Source organism: Sinocyclocheilus rhinocerous, unplaced genomic scaffold (assembly GCF_001515625.1).
Source record: "Sinocyclocheilus rhinocerous isolate Xijiao unplaced genomic scaffold, SAMN03320098_v1.1 scaffold675, whole genome shotgun sequence".
Classification (NCBI taxonomy): domain Eukaryota; kingdom Metazoa; phylum Chordata; class Actinopteri; order Cypriniformes; family Cyprinidae; genus Sinocyclocheilus; species Sinocyclocheilus rhinocerous.
In genome coordinates, this window is record NW_015629520.1 from 197,101 (window position 1) to 210,592 (window position 13,492).

Sequence of the window (13,492 nt, forward strand, 5' to 3'; positions counted from 1 at the left end):
CTTTCTTCTTTCAGATGAATACAATCGGAGTTATATTAAAAAATGTTCTGGCTCTTCTAAGCTTTACAATGGCAGTGAATGGTGGTCGAGATTTTGAAGCAAAACAAAGTGCATCCATCCATCATAAAAAGTACTCCAGACAGCTCCGGGGGTGAGTAAATCCATGTTTTTTTTTTTTTTTTTTCTTTTTCATTTTGTTGGGATTATTTGATATAGAACAGCATTTAAAAAAAAAAAAAAAAAGAGACTTTTTGTAATTTAATGCAATTTTGATTGCTGAATAAAAGACAAAAACAAACATCTTTAAAAAAAATAAATGAATGAACAAAATAAATTATATATATTAGGGCTGTCAAATCAATTAATCGCGATTAATTGCATCCAAAATAAAAGTTTGTGTTTACATAATATATGTGCGTGTACTGTGTGTATGTATATATAAATACACACATATGTCCGTGAGGGGCTGCCACTTTTACTTTCGCTTTCTGTTTGTTTATTTATTTATTAAAGTTTTATGTTTAAATGTTCACCGGTTCCTGCCTCCTTCTTCCCAATATATAATATATCAAACTGATCCCAAACTTTCAAAAGGTAGTGTACATATAAAATCCTCTATTGTATCTAAAATTGTGTTGAAATGTGATTTTGGGGATTCAGAAACAGGACATGTCACTACAAAAGTACTGTGAACAACGACGCAAGTAAATCTCCTGGCCTGCGTTTATGCAACACCTTCTGGAACCGAAATGTAAGTTATGATAGACAGGGTTTGGTTTGGATTATTATTAAAATTTCAAACATGGTGGCTTTTCCCAAGACTTCCTTTATTATATATATGTATATACACACACACACACACACACACACACACACATACAGTATATATATATATATATATAATGAAATTTACATTTTGTTTAGAAATGACTGTTTCGAAATTATTTTAATTAAACAAAATTATATTAAAATGTTTTAGAATCCAAACCTGCAGTCCAGTCAGGATGTTGATGAGTTAATAATGGGCATGGCTTCTCAGATCGCTGAGCGAGAGGACAACATCATTGTGGAGGATTTGAGAGGTTGCTTATTCTTTCAATTCAATTACTGACATTAAGAACATCTACTGTTTAACACATCTTCTCCATTCCTTTTCTCCATTAGACTACATGTACGGCCCTTTGCGGTTCTCGCGCTCTGATGCAGTGGCTTTGACCATCCAGAGGGGGCGTGATTTTGGGCTGCCCAGTTATAACCAGATCAGAGAGAGCCTCAACATGCGGCCGGTCAACAGCTGGGACGAGATCAACCCTAAACTGTATAACACACAGGTGCTTCCACAGCCATCAGCAAGAATCTCTCAATAACAAATACCCAGAATGCCCATCACCCAGCCACTTATTGTTCAGATAATGCAAAAATCTAGTTTGTAATGTTCTATCTGTTTCTTTGAATCTCTTTTTCAGTTGTTAAGGGAGCTTGCAGAGTTATATGAGAATGATACCTCCAGACTTGAGCTATTTGTGGGTGGCCTGCTAGAATCACAGGAAGGACCAGGGCCAGTGTTTTCCAGCATCATCCTGGACCAGTTTGAACGCATAAGGAACGCTGATCGCTTCTGGTTTGAGAACATACAAAATGGGTGAGAGATTTTTCTTTGATGATTACTTGAAAAAACAGCCATGTCAGTTTGGTCAGATGATGAGCACACTAAACACTGAAAGATATTCTTCATCTCAGGTTGTTCACTGAGGAGGAGATCCAAGCCATACGTAACACCACATTTCACAATGTCCTTCTGGACGTCACCAGTGCAGAGGAGGGTGACATTCAAAAGAATGTGTTCTTCTGGGTGAACGGTAATAAGCAACCCACATGCACCAACATATTCCACAAAAAATAATAGTATAAAGCCATGATGTGTTTATATTGGGCTTTTTGTGCAGGTGATCCCTGCCCCCAGCCTCAGCCAATCAGAGCCTCTGATCTTCACCCCTGCACAAAGGCCTCCTCTATGAGTTACTTTGACAATAGCAGCAAAGCTGGTTTTGGCGTAACGGTGGTGGTGCTCTTCCTGTTTCCTGTTGGTCAGTGTCATTTATACATTTTTTTTTGTATGCTGTAATAAAATTTTAATTAAATTACAATTTCATATATTTACAAACAACTGCATTTGGTAATCATTTTAATTTGGTAAATAATTATTAAATCACAATTCGAATATCAAATAATAGTATTTTATATAATACTACATAATTAATAATAATTATGTATTTTCATTATTTTTAGTCTTTTGTTAAAAAACAAATAGGAATGTTATTCTTGTTTTGAAGTAAAAAGAAATAATAACAACAATGGCATTTACTGTATTTATTTGTTTGTTTATTTATTTATTTAGCTTTAACTTTATGTAAATAATTTTCCATTTAAAAGAATTAAAATTATTAACATGATTTTATTTTTTCATTTTAAATAATATAATTTTATATATAGTATTTTATATAAATAATAATATTTTTGTACAACAATGTATAATTATGTAATTATTAATTAATAATTATGTAATTATGAAATATTTTCATTATTTTTAAAATTTTGTTTAAAAAAAGATTTAAATGTTATTCTTGTTTTGAAGTAAAAAATAATTTATTGAATAATTTATTACAATCAATTATTTCACTTTCAAGGGTTGCCACAAAATTGCTAAAAGTTCCTTGCTAGTTAAAATAAAGAGTTTTTGCAAGGGTGTATATGCCACCAATCATTTTTCAACACACGTACACTGTGACAACTTTCTGATCTCTCGACAGTAAGCTATATAGTAGCTTGTGTAGTTGCTCGTGTCCGGACAGCCAGATACAAAAGATTCCAAAAGAAGGTCAGAGGTTCTACCACAGACAAGAAACCTGCACATGAAACTATTGGTCAGTAACGTCATCTGCAGTGTCCCATTGGTCTAAAATGACAATGAAGATGAGTTTATTAACTTCTGTTATTGCATTTTACTTTTTTTGTTCAGCCAAAGAGTGGTTGGGGCACAATACAGCACCCCGACAAGTCACACTTGCGTTCAACGAGAAGAAAGTATTCCAGACCTTTGATAAGAACGGCTCTCTTCTCAGTTCTCACAGCTTGGGCAGTCAAGACCACCTGAATGTGTTAATATCCAATGACCATCAGCATCGTGCTCTGCTCTTGAAGATCCCCAAAGAGTATGATATGGTAGGAATTTGGTCGTTTATTCTGTTGTTGTCATTCAACTGATGCTCAACGAGACATTAAGTTGTCGGATTTCTGTCCAAAAGGTTTTGTTCTTTGAGGATGTTGGACAGAGGTCAAAGTTCCTGAGTCACCTGCGCTCTGAGCTGGAGGGCGGAATTCAGAATCTGACCGTGATGGAAATGAGTGAGAAAGAGCTTCTTAGAGATGCAGTGACCAGAGTACAGAGGGAAATGATTGTGGAGACGTTTTTTAAGCACGCTTTTTCAAAGGTATGTGTTTCTGTTCTCTCTTCATATGTCTACAAGGTCATTTTGTCTTCATTCCACTGACAAAGTGTCTCAAAGTTGAGAGGTAGCATCTTCCATGTGTTTTTTGACTCCAGGTCTTGGACATTGATAAAAGTGATGCAGGAGACTTGAGCAATAGGACCAGAGAAGCTTTACAGTGTGAGCTCACACGAGTTGAATTCGCCAGCGTGCTCGGTCTGAAGCCTGACTCGCTCTTTGTAGAGTCCATGTTCACACTGGCTGACAAGGATGGCAATGGATACCTTTCGTTTCAGGAGTTCCTGGATGTTATTGTCATTTTCATGACAGGTGAGGTTGTTCAAATCTTTTGTAATGCAGTTCAGTGTTTCAATATATGTTGTCACCATTTTAAAATACTACCAAGTTACAGTGTTACAATGTTGTGATGTTACAATGCTACAAATTTACCTTGTTATGTTAGGATTTTACAGTTTTACAGTGTTACGATGTTAGAATGTTAGAATGCTACACCGCTACAAAGTTAGGTTGTTAGGATGTTACAGTTTTACAATTTTAGTATTTCGATGTTATAATGTCATGATATTACAGCGTTAAGATGCTACTAAGTTAACTTCTTACAATGTTAGGATGTTACAGTTTTACAATTTTACAGCGTTATCATGTATAACAATGTTACAGTGTTACAGTTTAATGATGTCACAATGCTACAAAGTTACCTTGTTACATTGTTAGGATATTATAGTTATAAAATTTTACAGTGTTTTGATGTTAGAAGGCTGTTATGTTACAATATTATGTTACAATGCTACAAACTTAACTTTTTATGTTGTTATAATATTACAGTTTTACAATTTACAGTGTTACGATGTTCTGATGTTACATAGTTAAGATGTTGCAGTGGTACTAAGTTAACTTGTTAGGATGTTACAATTTTACGGTGTTATGTTACAATGTTAGTTTTATGATTTTACAATGCTACAAAGTTACCTTGTTACATTGCTAGAATGTTACAGTTTTACAATTTTGCGACATTACAATGTTACAACGTAACCTTACGTTGTTAGAATGTGACAATTTTACAGTGTTATGGTGTTGCTATCTTGTGTTGGCAAGAGTGTTAAAGCGTTTTTGGCTTTCAAATCCAGGTACTCACGAGGAGAAGTCTAAGCTTTTGTTTTCAATGCATGACATTAAAGGAGATGGCTTCTTGTCCAAGGAAGAGTTCACTTCCTTACTCAGGTCGGTTCTGATGTTTTTTGAGCCTTATAGAGAACAAAAGTGTTTTGTTCAAAGATTCTTTTCTTTTTTTTTGATAATAATCTGAACGTTGAGATTCAGATGATATACTTTTTCAAGTCAATAAAGTTTTTCTGAAAGATTTCTTTTTTCTGCTAGTCACTTTCCTCTTGTCTTGTACAGGTCTTTCATTGATATCTCTGGAAGTGCTCTATCTAAGAGTCAGGCTGATGATGGCATAGCAGCCATGCTTCAGGCAGCTGGTCTTTACAACAAAGATTGCTTCTCCTGGGAGGACTTTCACTTTCTGCTGCGAGACCATTCAGCTCAGCTCAATATTAAAGGTTAAGGATATATTTTTCTTTATGGTCTAATCCCCCATGTCTCTATATTTGTTAATTCACTCAATACAGAGGCATTTTACTTTGAAACTGTTGTTCATGTATTCCCAGGCATGGAAGTACTAAGTAAGAAAAAACTAGCCAGACAACAGCGAGTATCTTTCATTAAGAAAAATAGGTAAAGAAAAAATATATAACATAAAACCCATTTGGCGCTTTTTTAAAAATGAGTACACAGTAATACAGCTAAGTTGTTTTTGATTTCTTTTGTAGTCCTTCAGCAGTGGAAGTGCTTACTCACAGGCCTGAGGGGGAGCAAGACCAGGAACTTCGTCAAAGACAGACCAAGAAGTGAGAAGTTAATGCAGTGGTTATATCGGAATATCCTGTGAATATCCTTTGAAGTCCACTTCATAGGGCACTTATGGTCGAATAGAACAAACGTCTGAAGTGATAAGAGATGCACACAAAATGTGCAGAGCGGTGGGTCGCAAAGATTTGGAACTGGGAACCACTGCGTTAATGTATAATATCTCTGTCATGGTCATTTTAGAGCATGTGTTGCATTACGAAACATGTTCTGACGTGTATGGTCATTTGGAGTTCAGCTAGGTGTTACATTTAAGCCTTTGTGAAACCCATCATTTGTTGGCTATTGAGAAATGTGGCAATCAGTATTTGTGGGAAGTGATGCTATTCTGTGACGTAATATTGGTCAGTTTTCCCTTTGAAGGTCATCATTTTTAGTTAACTGTGACAAAATTAAAAATTAATTAGGCTAATGCAGTACTAGATAGTAACTAGATTTGTACATATTTTGAAGACAATGTCAATGGTGATGACCTGTACAATAGCCACAATAGTTTGGCAGGATGTTACTATGCAATTGCAGACAGTTAACTAACTTACTAAATAGGCAGACAGACTGATAAATAACTAACTAGACCAGGGGTGTCCAATCCTCCTCCTGGAGGGCCACTGTCCTGCAGAGTTCAGCTCCAACCCCAATTAAACACACATGAACCAGCTAATCAAGGTCTTATTAGGTATACTAGAAACTTAGTCAATCCATTTAGTCAATCCACCTGACAGTATGTCTAATTAGTTATCTACCTGACTGTCTTTCTATTTATTTCTCAATCTAGGGTTAACTATCTGGCTGTTTCTCTGTCTATTTAGTTAATTATCCACCTGTCTGTCTGTCCAATTAGTTAGAATGACAGCGAGGTAGATAACTGAATAAACATACATGAAGACAGGTGGATACCTAAACAGATAGAAAGACAGCCAGATAGATAACAATCTAGTTAGTCTGTCTAACCTACTAACTAGCTAGACATATATTGATAAAATTGTGAGTCTGTTAGAAAAGATACAGTCGCCTAAATCAGAACAGGCTGAAGGACTGTGCCAAAGTTGCCTTATGAAAGAACTCAACCCAAGTTTGAAGGTATGTTGTTTTTGTCAAGCCACCCTAGTTAAAGCGGAATATGTTCTGTTTCCCTTGTCAGAATTGGACAAAGCAACCCTAAGGTGTACGTGAGGCCTCAGAGAGAGCGCTACAACAGGAACGCAGTGCAGCAATGCATCCAGCAGTTCAAACGCTTCATAGAAAACTACAGAAGACATATCATTTGCATAGTCATTATATACGGTATCACAGCTGGACTAGCACTGGAAAGGTGCTACTGTAAGTGTCCCTTCATTTTCTCTCTTTTCATCTCTGAACATTGTATTGCGCATATTTAAGGCTAACTTGATTTATTGTGATCATGTTGAATTGTTCCTATTTTTTCAACACTGGAGATCCACACTAACAGTTGCAAACCAATAGCAATGTTTGTAGATTATGGTTTACAGGCCCATGCCAGTGGCATCCCAGAGACCTCCATAGTGGGTGTGCTCGTGTCTCGCGGTTCTGCGGCCGCAATCTCCTTCCTGTTTCCCTACATGCTCCTCACTGTGTGCCGTAACCTGATAACCATGTGCAGAGAGACTTTTCTCAACAGATACATCCCATTTGATGCGGCCATCGACCTTCACCGTCACATGGCTGTGACTGCTGTCGTCCTCTCAGGTCAGAAGAGAAAAATTCCCTCTGCGTGCAAAATGCCATCTATTACTTGAACTTCCTTATGTGCCCTCTCAAAAAATTTTTACCACAGATATGATTCATTAGAATCTTACGTCATCACGTTTATGTTTTAATACTTTGTGTGTCAAACTTGTGCAGTTTATGGCATATGTGATTCACAATTGATGCATTTAATTGCCAGGGTTCAAAGTTCCATTTCGTAATGTAACATTTCCTTAAAGTCATGTGCTATACAGTACATCAATTATATTCATGTGTGTAATTAAAAAAAAATTTTTTTTTTTTTTTTGGTGCCAGTTGTTCACAGTTTGGGGCATGTGGTCAACGTTTACATTTTCTGCATCAGTGACCTCAATATCCTTGCCTGCCTGTTTCCTAGAGTGTTCTCCAACAATGGGTAATTCATGCTATTAATCTTGAGATACACACATACTGTACATATATACATATATGTTCTGAGAACATTCAAAAATTATATTTTTATTACTTAATGGGAACATAAAGCATTCTTAGAGCATATTTTTGTTATCTGGGAACCTCTATTAGTGTAGGAGCCTTGTCCAAAATTCTCTGTGTTGATCATTTGCAGGTCTGAGCTTCCAATGAAATGGACCTTCTGGTTTTTCAAGACAGTTCCCGGTATAGCTGCACATTCAGTGTTGTTTTGATATATTCAGTATTAAATTCAGTTTATTATTTTTCTAGATGCGTGTTTGCTGTAGCTCTGTTTTGTTTTTCTTTCAGGTCTCACTGGGGTTCTTTTGCTGTTGATTTTTGCCTTTATGTATGTCTTCGCCTCACACTATTTCAGACGCATCAGCTTTAGAGGATTCTGGATCACACACCACCTATATGTGCTCGTCTATGTCCTGGTAAAGGGAAAAAAACACACCTATTAATTTATGAGTTATTAGAGTGTTTCAGCTTCAGTATTATGTACTAAGAAAAATTTTTGAAATATAGTTCAAATTCAGATAGTAAGAGAGCAAAAGAAAAAAATAACCAGAAATGATTGATTAGAATACTTTTTTTAATTTTTTGTTTAAAAAACAAAAAATTGTTTTCCAATTTTGAAATTAAAAGAAACGACAACAATAATAAAAAATATATTTTGTTTTTTGTCTTTATTTCAAAACAGCAATATGATCGTTCTCAGCCATTTGTTTTGTTTTGTTTTGTTTTGTTTTGTTTTGATTTGAAAGTTACATGTCTGGCAGGCACATTGGAATACTGACTTCCTCTCTGTCTCTCTCATCTCATTTGGCAGTCGGTGATCCACGGCAGCTACGCCCTCCTCCAGGAGCCCCGCTTCCACATCTACCTGATCCCCCCTGGCCTCCTCTTCCTCCTGGACAAGCTCATCAGCCTCAACAGGAATAAGGTGGAGATCCCAGTGGTGAAAGCCGAGCTGCTGCCCTCAGGTAGACAATACGCTCAGCAGATCCAGCACAAAGCTCTTTTTATCTCAGAGTCTCCAAGGGCCTGAGCACACAGTGGTGTGTCATGTGCTGTAAAGTGTTCACTTCTAATTGCTCTGGCTGTGAAATAATAAAGCGTCTCAGAACAGGAATCTCGAGTCAAATCCAGGAGTCACGTTATTGATTTTAAAATTAAATGGTGTCTAAAATCACCAATTAGGTAACAATTTCACACCAAAAGTGAAATTAATAAGCCTCAGGCTGAAGGAAATGCTTCTGCCTCTGCACTTACTCCCAACTTCTCTCAACACAGGGACAGGAGAGGTGTCTTGCATTACTTTAAGTAACTTGCATTACTTTTTTGAAAAAAGATCTGAGATATGTTCTTGTAAATTTACAAGTAATGCGTTACTTTACTAGTTACTTGACAAAGTAATCTGATTACGTAACTTGTGTTACTTGTAATGCGCTACCTCAACACTGACTATAAGTAACTCTGCATGTACATGTGAACTTAAACTAATCTAACCTTAAAATAACATAAAATAAACAGTATACTAAAACTCTAATGAGACATGTACTGGCAAAGTTATTTATAGTAGAATGTCTTAAGTAGACTAGTAGCACTGATAAACCAATTCTCAATTTCTCTGAACTGGCAGATGTAACTTACCTGGAGTTTAAGCGTCCACAAGGTTTTGTCTACCGCTCAGGACAGTGGGTACGTATTGCATGCCTGGCGCTGGGCACAGATGAGTACCATCCTTTCACCCTGACCTCCGCACCACATGAGGAGACCCTCAGCCTTCATATCCGTGCAGTGGGACCCTGGACCAGCAAACTCCGAGAGGCCTACAACCCTGAGAATCTCCAGGAGCTTGGAGGATATCCAAAGGCAAGGATACACAGATTGTGTTTGGATCATATAGATGTAGATAAACCTGAATGCATTAGGTTATCCTAATATATATATATATATAAGCGATGCCCTGATACTAACTTTAAATTTAGCCGATACTGATAGCTGGTTATTCAGAATTATATCTGCAGATACCAATACTATACAGGGAGCCCCTTCATTTGGTACAGAACTATTATATTCAATGCTATTTATTTTCAGATATATTAATCCTTCGTGTTGCCGCTTGAGCTGAGGCGCTACAGCGATCTGTTGAGTGTAAAAAGATGTTGTTTCTTATCAGAAGTAGCAAAGCTATTTGCAATTATTGGATGGGAGACACGCTACCAATAATGTTTGATCAAGGGATAACCACAGACCTGGCAACCCTGGCTTGAACTAAGAGTGAATCGTAGGGTCAAATAAAACCCACATTTAAAAAAAGAAAAAAAAAATTTTTTTTTTTGCATTTTTATTTATTTATTATTTTCATTACATAATAATTAAAATATCCAGAATAGTTAAACTTTTATATTTCTTGGCATGAATGAATGACCCTGTTGTATCTCCACAGCTGTATCTGGACGGGCCGTTCGGGGAGGGTCATCAGGAGTGGACAGACTATGAGGTGTCAGTTTTGGTGGGTGCTGGGATTGGAGTCACACCCTTCGCTTCCATCTTAAAAGACCTGGTGTTCAAATCTTCAGTCAAGTTCAAATTTCACTGCAAAAAGGTACAATACAGCCTTTAAAATAGTTTTCAATGTCCTATAATTACTGATTACATTTTTAATGACTCTTAACATGTCCTCTAACTCCAGGTGTATTTTATTTGGGTGACACGGACTCAGCGTCAGTTCGAGTGGGTGTCTGACATCATAAGAGAGGTGGAGGACATGGACGCACAGGAGCTGGTGTCAGTGCACATCTACATCACACAGCTGGCTGAGAAATTCGATCTCCGCACCACCATGCTGGTAAATCCATTGTTTATATGAGAATGATAAGAGGTTTTATTGGTTTATATGGTTGCTGTAAGTTCCACTGAACTACTGTGACGAAATTAAAAGCAGGTTAACTGATATGAAGTTATGGTTGGGTGTGAAATGAATCACCTCTCTCTCTTTCTCAAGTATGTCTGTGAGCGGCACTTTCAGAAGGTGTGGAACAGGAGTCTGTTCACCGGCCTGCGCTCCGTCACACACTTCGGCCGCCCACCCTTTTTGGCTTTTCTCAGCTCGCTACAGGAAGTTCATCCAGAGGTCAGAAGCCAAATAATTTGCATCTAAGATGCATTGGAGCTTTACCGTTAAACTCCACCAAGGATGATAACTATAATTATAACGTTTTTAATAATCATTCTAGTTCTATGAGAATAGGAAAGTTTACACCTCAACGATAACGACACAGAGGAACAATATCGCTGGAATCACTTTCAGAACCATTTTTTCCAGCTGATGAACGATAAAACATTGACAGCCAATCAGAATCCATCGGACTTAAAGAGCTTGAGCATTTAAACTGGGAGATGACAAGACTGCAGCATGTGCTTATAATAATAGTAGATTATTGTAGAATAGTGTTGTTGTGGATGCTAATATAGTTATCCGTATAGTTGTCTTCATAGTTATATTTTTCATTATAGTTATCTTTATTGTTATCGTTATGGTTATCTTTATCGTTATAGTCATTATTATAGTTATTGTTATCGTTATTGCTATATTTATCATTATAGTTATCTTTATTGTTATAGTTATCGTTATAGTTACCTTTATCATCAACGTTATCTTTATAGTTATCTTAATTGTTACAGTTATCGTTAAAGTTCTTTTTGTGGTTATCGTTGTAGTTATCGTTATAGTTATCTTTATCGTTATGGTTATCGTTATCATTAAAATTGTCTTTATCGTTACAGTTATCCTTATAGTTATCTTTATTGTTATAGTTATAGTTATTGTTAGTTATTTTTGTAGTTATCGTTGTAGTTATCATTATAGTTATCTTTATCGTTATAGTCATTATTATAGTTATTGTTATCGTTATAGCTATATTTATCATTATAGTTATCTTTATTGTTATAGTTATCGTTATAGTTATCTTTATCATCAACGTTGTCTTTATAGTTATCTTTATTGTTATAGTTATCGTTAAAGTTCTTTTTGTGGTTATCGTTGTAGTTATCGTTATAGTTATCTTTATCGTTATGGTTATCGTTATCATTAAAATTGTCTTTATCGTTACAGTTATCCTTATAGTTATCTTTATTGTTATAGTTATCGTTATAGTTATCTTTATCGTTATGGTTATCGTTATCATTAAAATTTGCTTTATCGTTACAGTTATCCTTATAGTTATCTTTATTGTTATAGTTATCGTTATAGTTATCTTTATCGTTATGGTTATCGTTATCATTAAAATTTGCTTTATCGTTACAGTTATCCTTATAGTTATCTTTATTGTTATAGTTATCGTTATAGTTATCTTTATCGTTATGGTTATCGTTATCATTAAAATTTGCTTTATCGTTACAGTTATCCTTATAGTTATCTTTATTGTTATAGTTATCGTTATAGTTATCTTTATCATCAACGTTGTCTTTATAGTTATCTTTATTATTATAGTTATCGTTAAAGTTCTTTTTGTGCTTATCGTTGTAGTTATCGTTATAGTTATCTTTATCGTTATGGTTATCGTTATCATTAAAATGTGCTTTATCGTTACAGTTATCCTTATAGTTATCTTTATTGTTATAGTTATCGTTAAAGTTATTTTTGTGGTTATCGTTGTAGTTATTGTTATAGTTATCTTTATCGTTATGGTTATCGTTATCATTAAAATTTGCTTTATCGTTACAGTTATCCTTATAGTTATCTTTATTGTTATAGTTATCGTTAAAGTTATTTTTGTGGTTATCGTTGTAGTTATTGTTATAGTTATCTTTATCGTTATAGTCATTATTATAGTTATTGTTATCGTTATAGCTATATTTATCATTATAGTTATCTTTATCGTTATCTTTATCATTATAGTTATCGTTATAGTTATCTTTATCATCAAAGTTATCTTTATTGTTATAGTTATCGTTAAAGTTCTTTTTGTGGTTATCGTTGTAGTTATCGTTATGGTTATGGTTATCATTAAAATTATCTTTATCGTTACAGTTATCCTTATAGTTATCATTATCTTTATCGTTATAGTTATCTTTATCATCATCATCTTTATAGTTATTACTATAGTTATCTTTATTGTCATAGTTATAGTTATTTTTGTAGTTATCGTTGTAGTTATCATTATAGTTATCTTTATCGTTATGGTTATTGTTAATGTTATCTTTATCGTTACAGTTATCCTTATAGTTATCGTTATAGTTGTCTTTACAGTTGTAGGGCCTTTACTGTTGCATTTTTCTAAATCTTCCTGGATCAGTAAATATTTGTGATTCATATGGGATCTTGTGAAAGGAGTCATTTTGATTTTTAGGTTAATAAGTCATTTAATTAGATCATTGTGACAGTTACATCAACCTCACGTACACCACTGATGATGTTTCCTTGTTAAAGGTGGAGAAGATTGGCGTGTTCAGCTGCGGTCCTCCCGGTCTGACTAAGAATGTTGAGAAGGCCTGCCAGCAAATGAACAAACGCGACCAAACACATTTTGTTCACCACTATGAGAACTTCTAGGCTGTATGATTGAATCAAATAAGAGTCCATTATTCCATTTCAAACAGCCTGAGTTGCCATTACTAGTTGGTAAAGAACATGTTGAGGTCATATAGAAGTATAATGCGGTCAACAAATCAGTTATGCTAAATAAATCACTTTTAGTACCAAATATATTAGGGGTGAATTTCATATAAAGAAACAGATTAAAGATGAGATCTTTTGGAGCTATGCAAAATCATTTTTCCATTGTTTTCTGTGTTTGTCTCGTTGAATGCAAAAGTACATACATATGATGTACATTCTATGTAACAAATGATCAATAAATGAAGTGTTATTCCATTTTTGTCTG

General features: G+C 35.1%; 1 protein-coding gene across 1 annotated transcript in view; it reads left to right on the forward strand.

The window, feature by feature from the left end:
- duox (dual oxidase) overlaps window positions 1-13,182 on the forward strand; it is a 23,425-nt gene extending 10,243 nt beyond the window's left edge. Inside the window, exons 8-32 of the mRNA XM_016551093.1 lie at window positions 661-751; window positions 980-1,082; window positions 1,165-1,331; window positions 1,467-1,642; window positions 1,741-1,859; window positions 1,947-2,087; window positions 2,811-2,924; window positions 3,020-3,222; window positions 3,306-3,491; window positions 3,605-3,818; window positions 4,637-4,730; window positions 4,911-5,071; window positions 5,180-5,246; window positions 5,342-5,419; window positions 6,580-6,758; window positions 6,915-7,145; window positions 7,461-7,560; window positions 7,753-7,802; window positions 7,908-8,035; window positions 8,431-8,584; window positions 9,244-9,476; window positions 10,054-10,212; window positions 10,300-10,455; window positions 10,612-10,740; window positions 13,039-13,182. Of these exons, the coding sequence (XP_016406579.1) occupies window positions 661-751; window positions 980-1,082; window positions 1,165-1,331; window positions 1,467-1,642; window positions 1,741-1,859; window positions 1,947-2,087; window positions 2,811-2,924; window positions 3,020-3,222; window positions 3,306-3,491; window positions 3,605-3,818; window positions 4,637-4,730; window positions 4,911-5,071; window positions 5,180-5,246; window positions 5,342-5,419; window positions 6,580-6,758; window positions 6,915-7,145; window positions 7,461-7,560; window positions 7,753-7,802; window positions 7,908-8,035; window positions 8,431-8,584; window positions 9,244-9,476; window positions 10,054-10,212; window positions 10,300-10,455; window positions 10,612-10,740; window positions 13,039-13,161 (3,556 nt within the window). The 3' untranslated portion in view covers window positions 13,162-13,182. The remainder of the gene's footprint in view (window positions 1-660; window positions 752-979; window positions 1,083-1,164; window positions 1,332-1,466; window positions 1,643-1,740; window positions 1,860-1,946; window positions 2,088-2,810; window positions 2,925-3,019; window positions 3,223-3,305; window positions 3,492-3,604; window positions 3,819-4,636; window positions 4,731-4,910; window positions 5,072-5,179; window positions 5,247-5,341; window positions 5,420-6,579; window positions 6,759-6,914; window positions 7,146-7,460; window positions 7,561-7,752; window positions 7,803-7,907; window positions 8,036-8,430; window positions 8,585-9,243; window positions 9,477-10,053; window positions 10,213-10,299; window positions 10,456-10,611; window positions 10,741-13,038) is intronic.
- The last annotated feature ends 310 nt before the right edge of the window (window positions 13,183-13,492 follow it).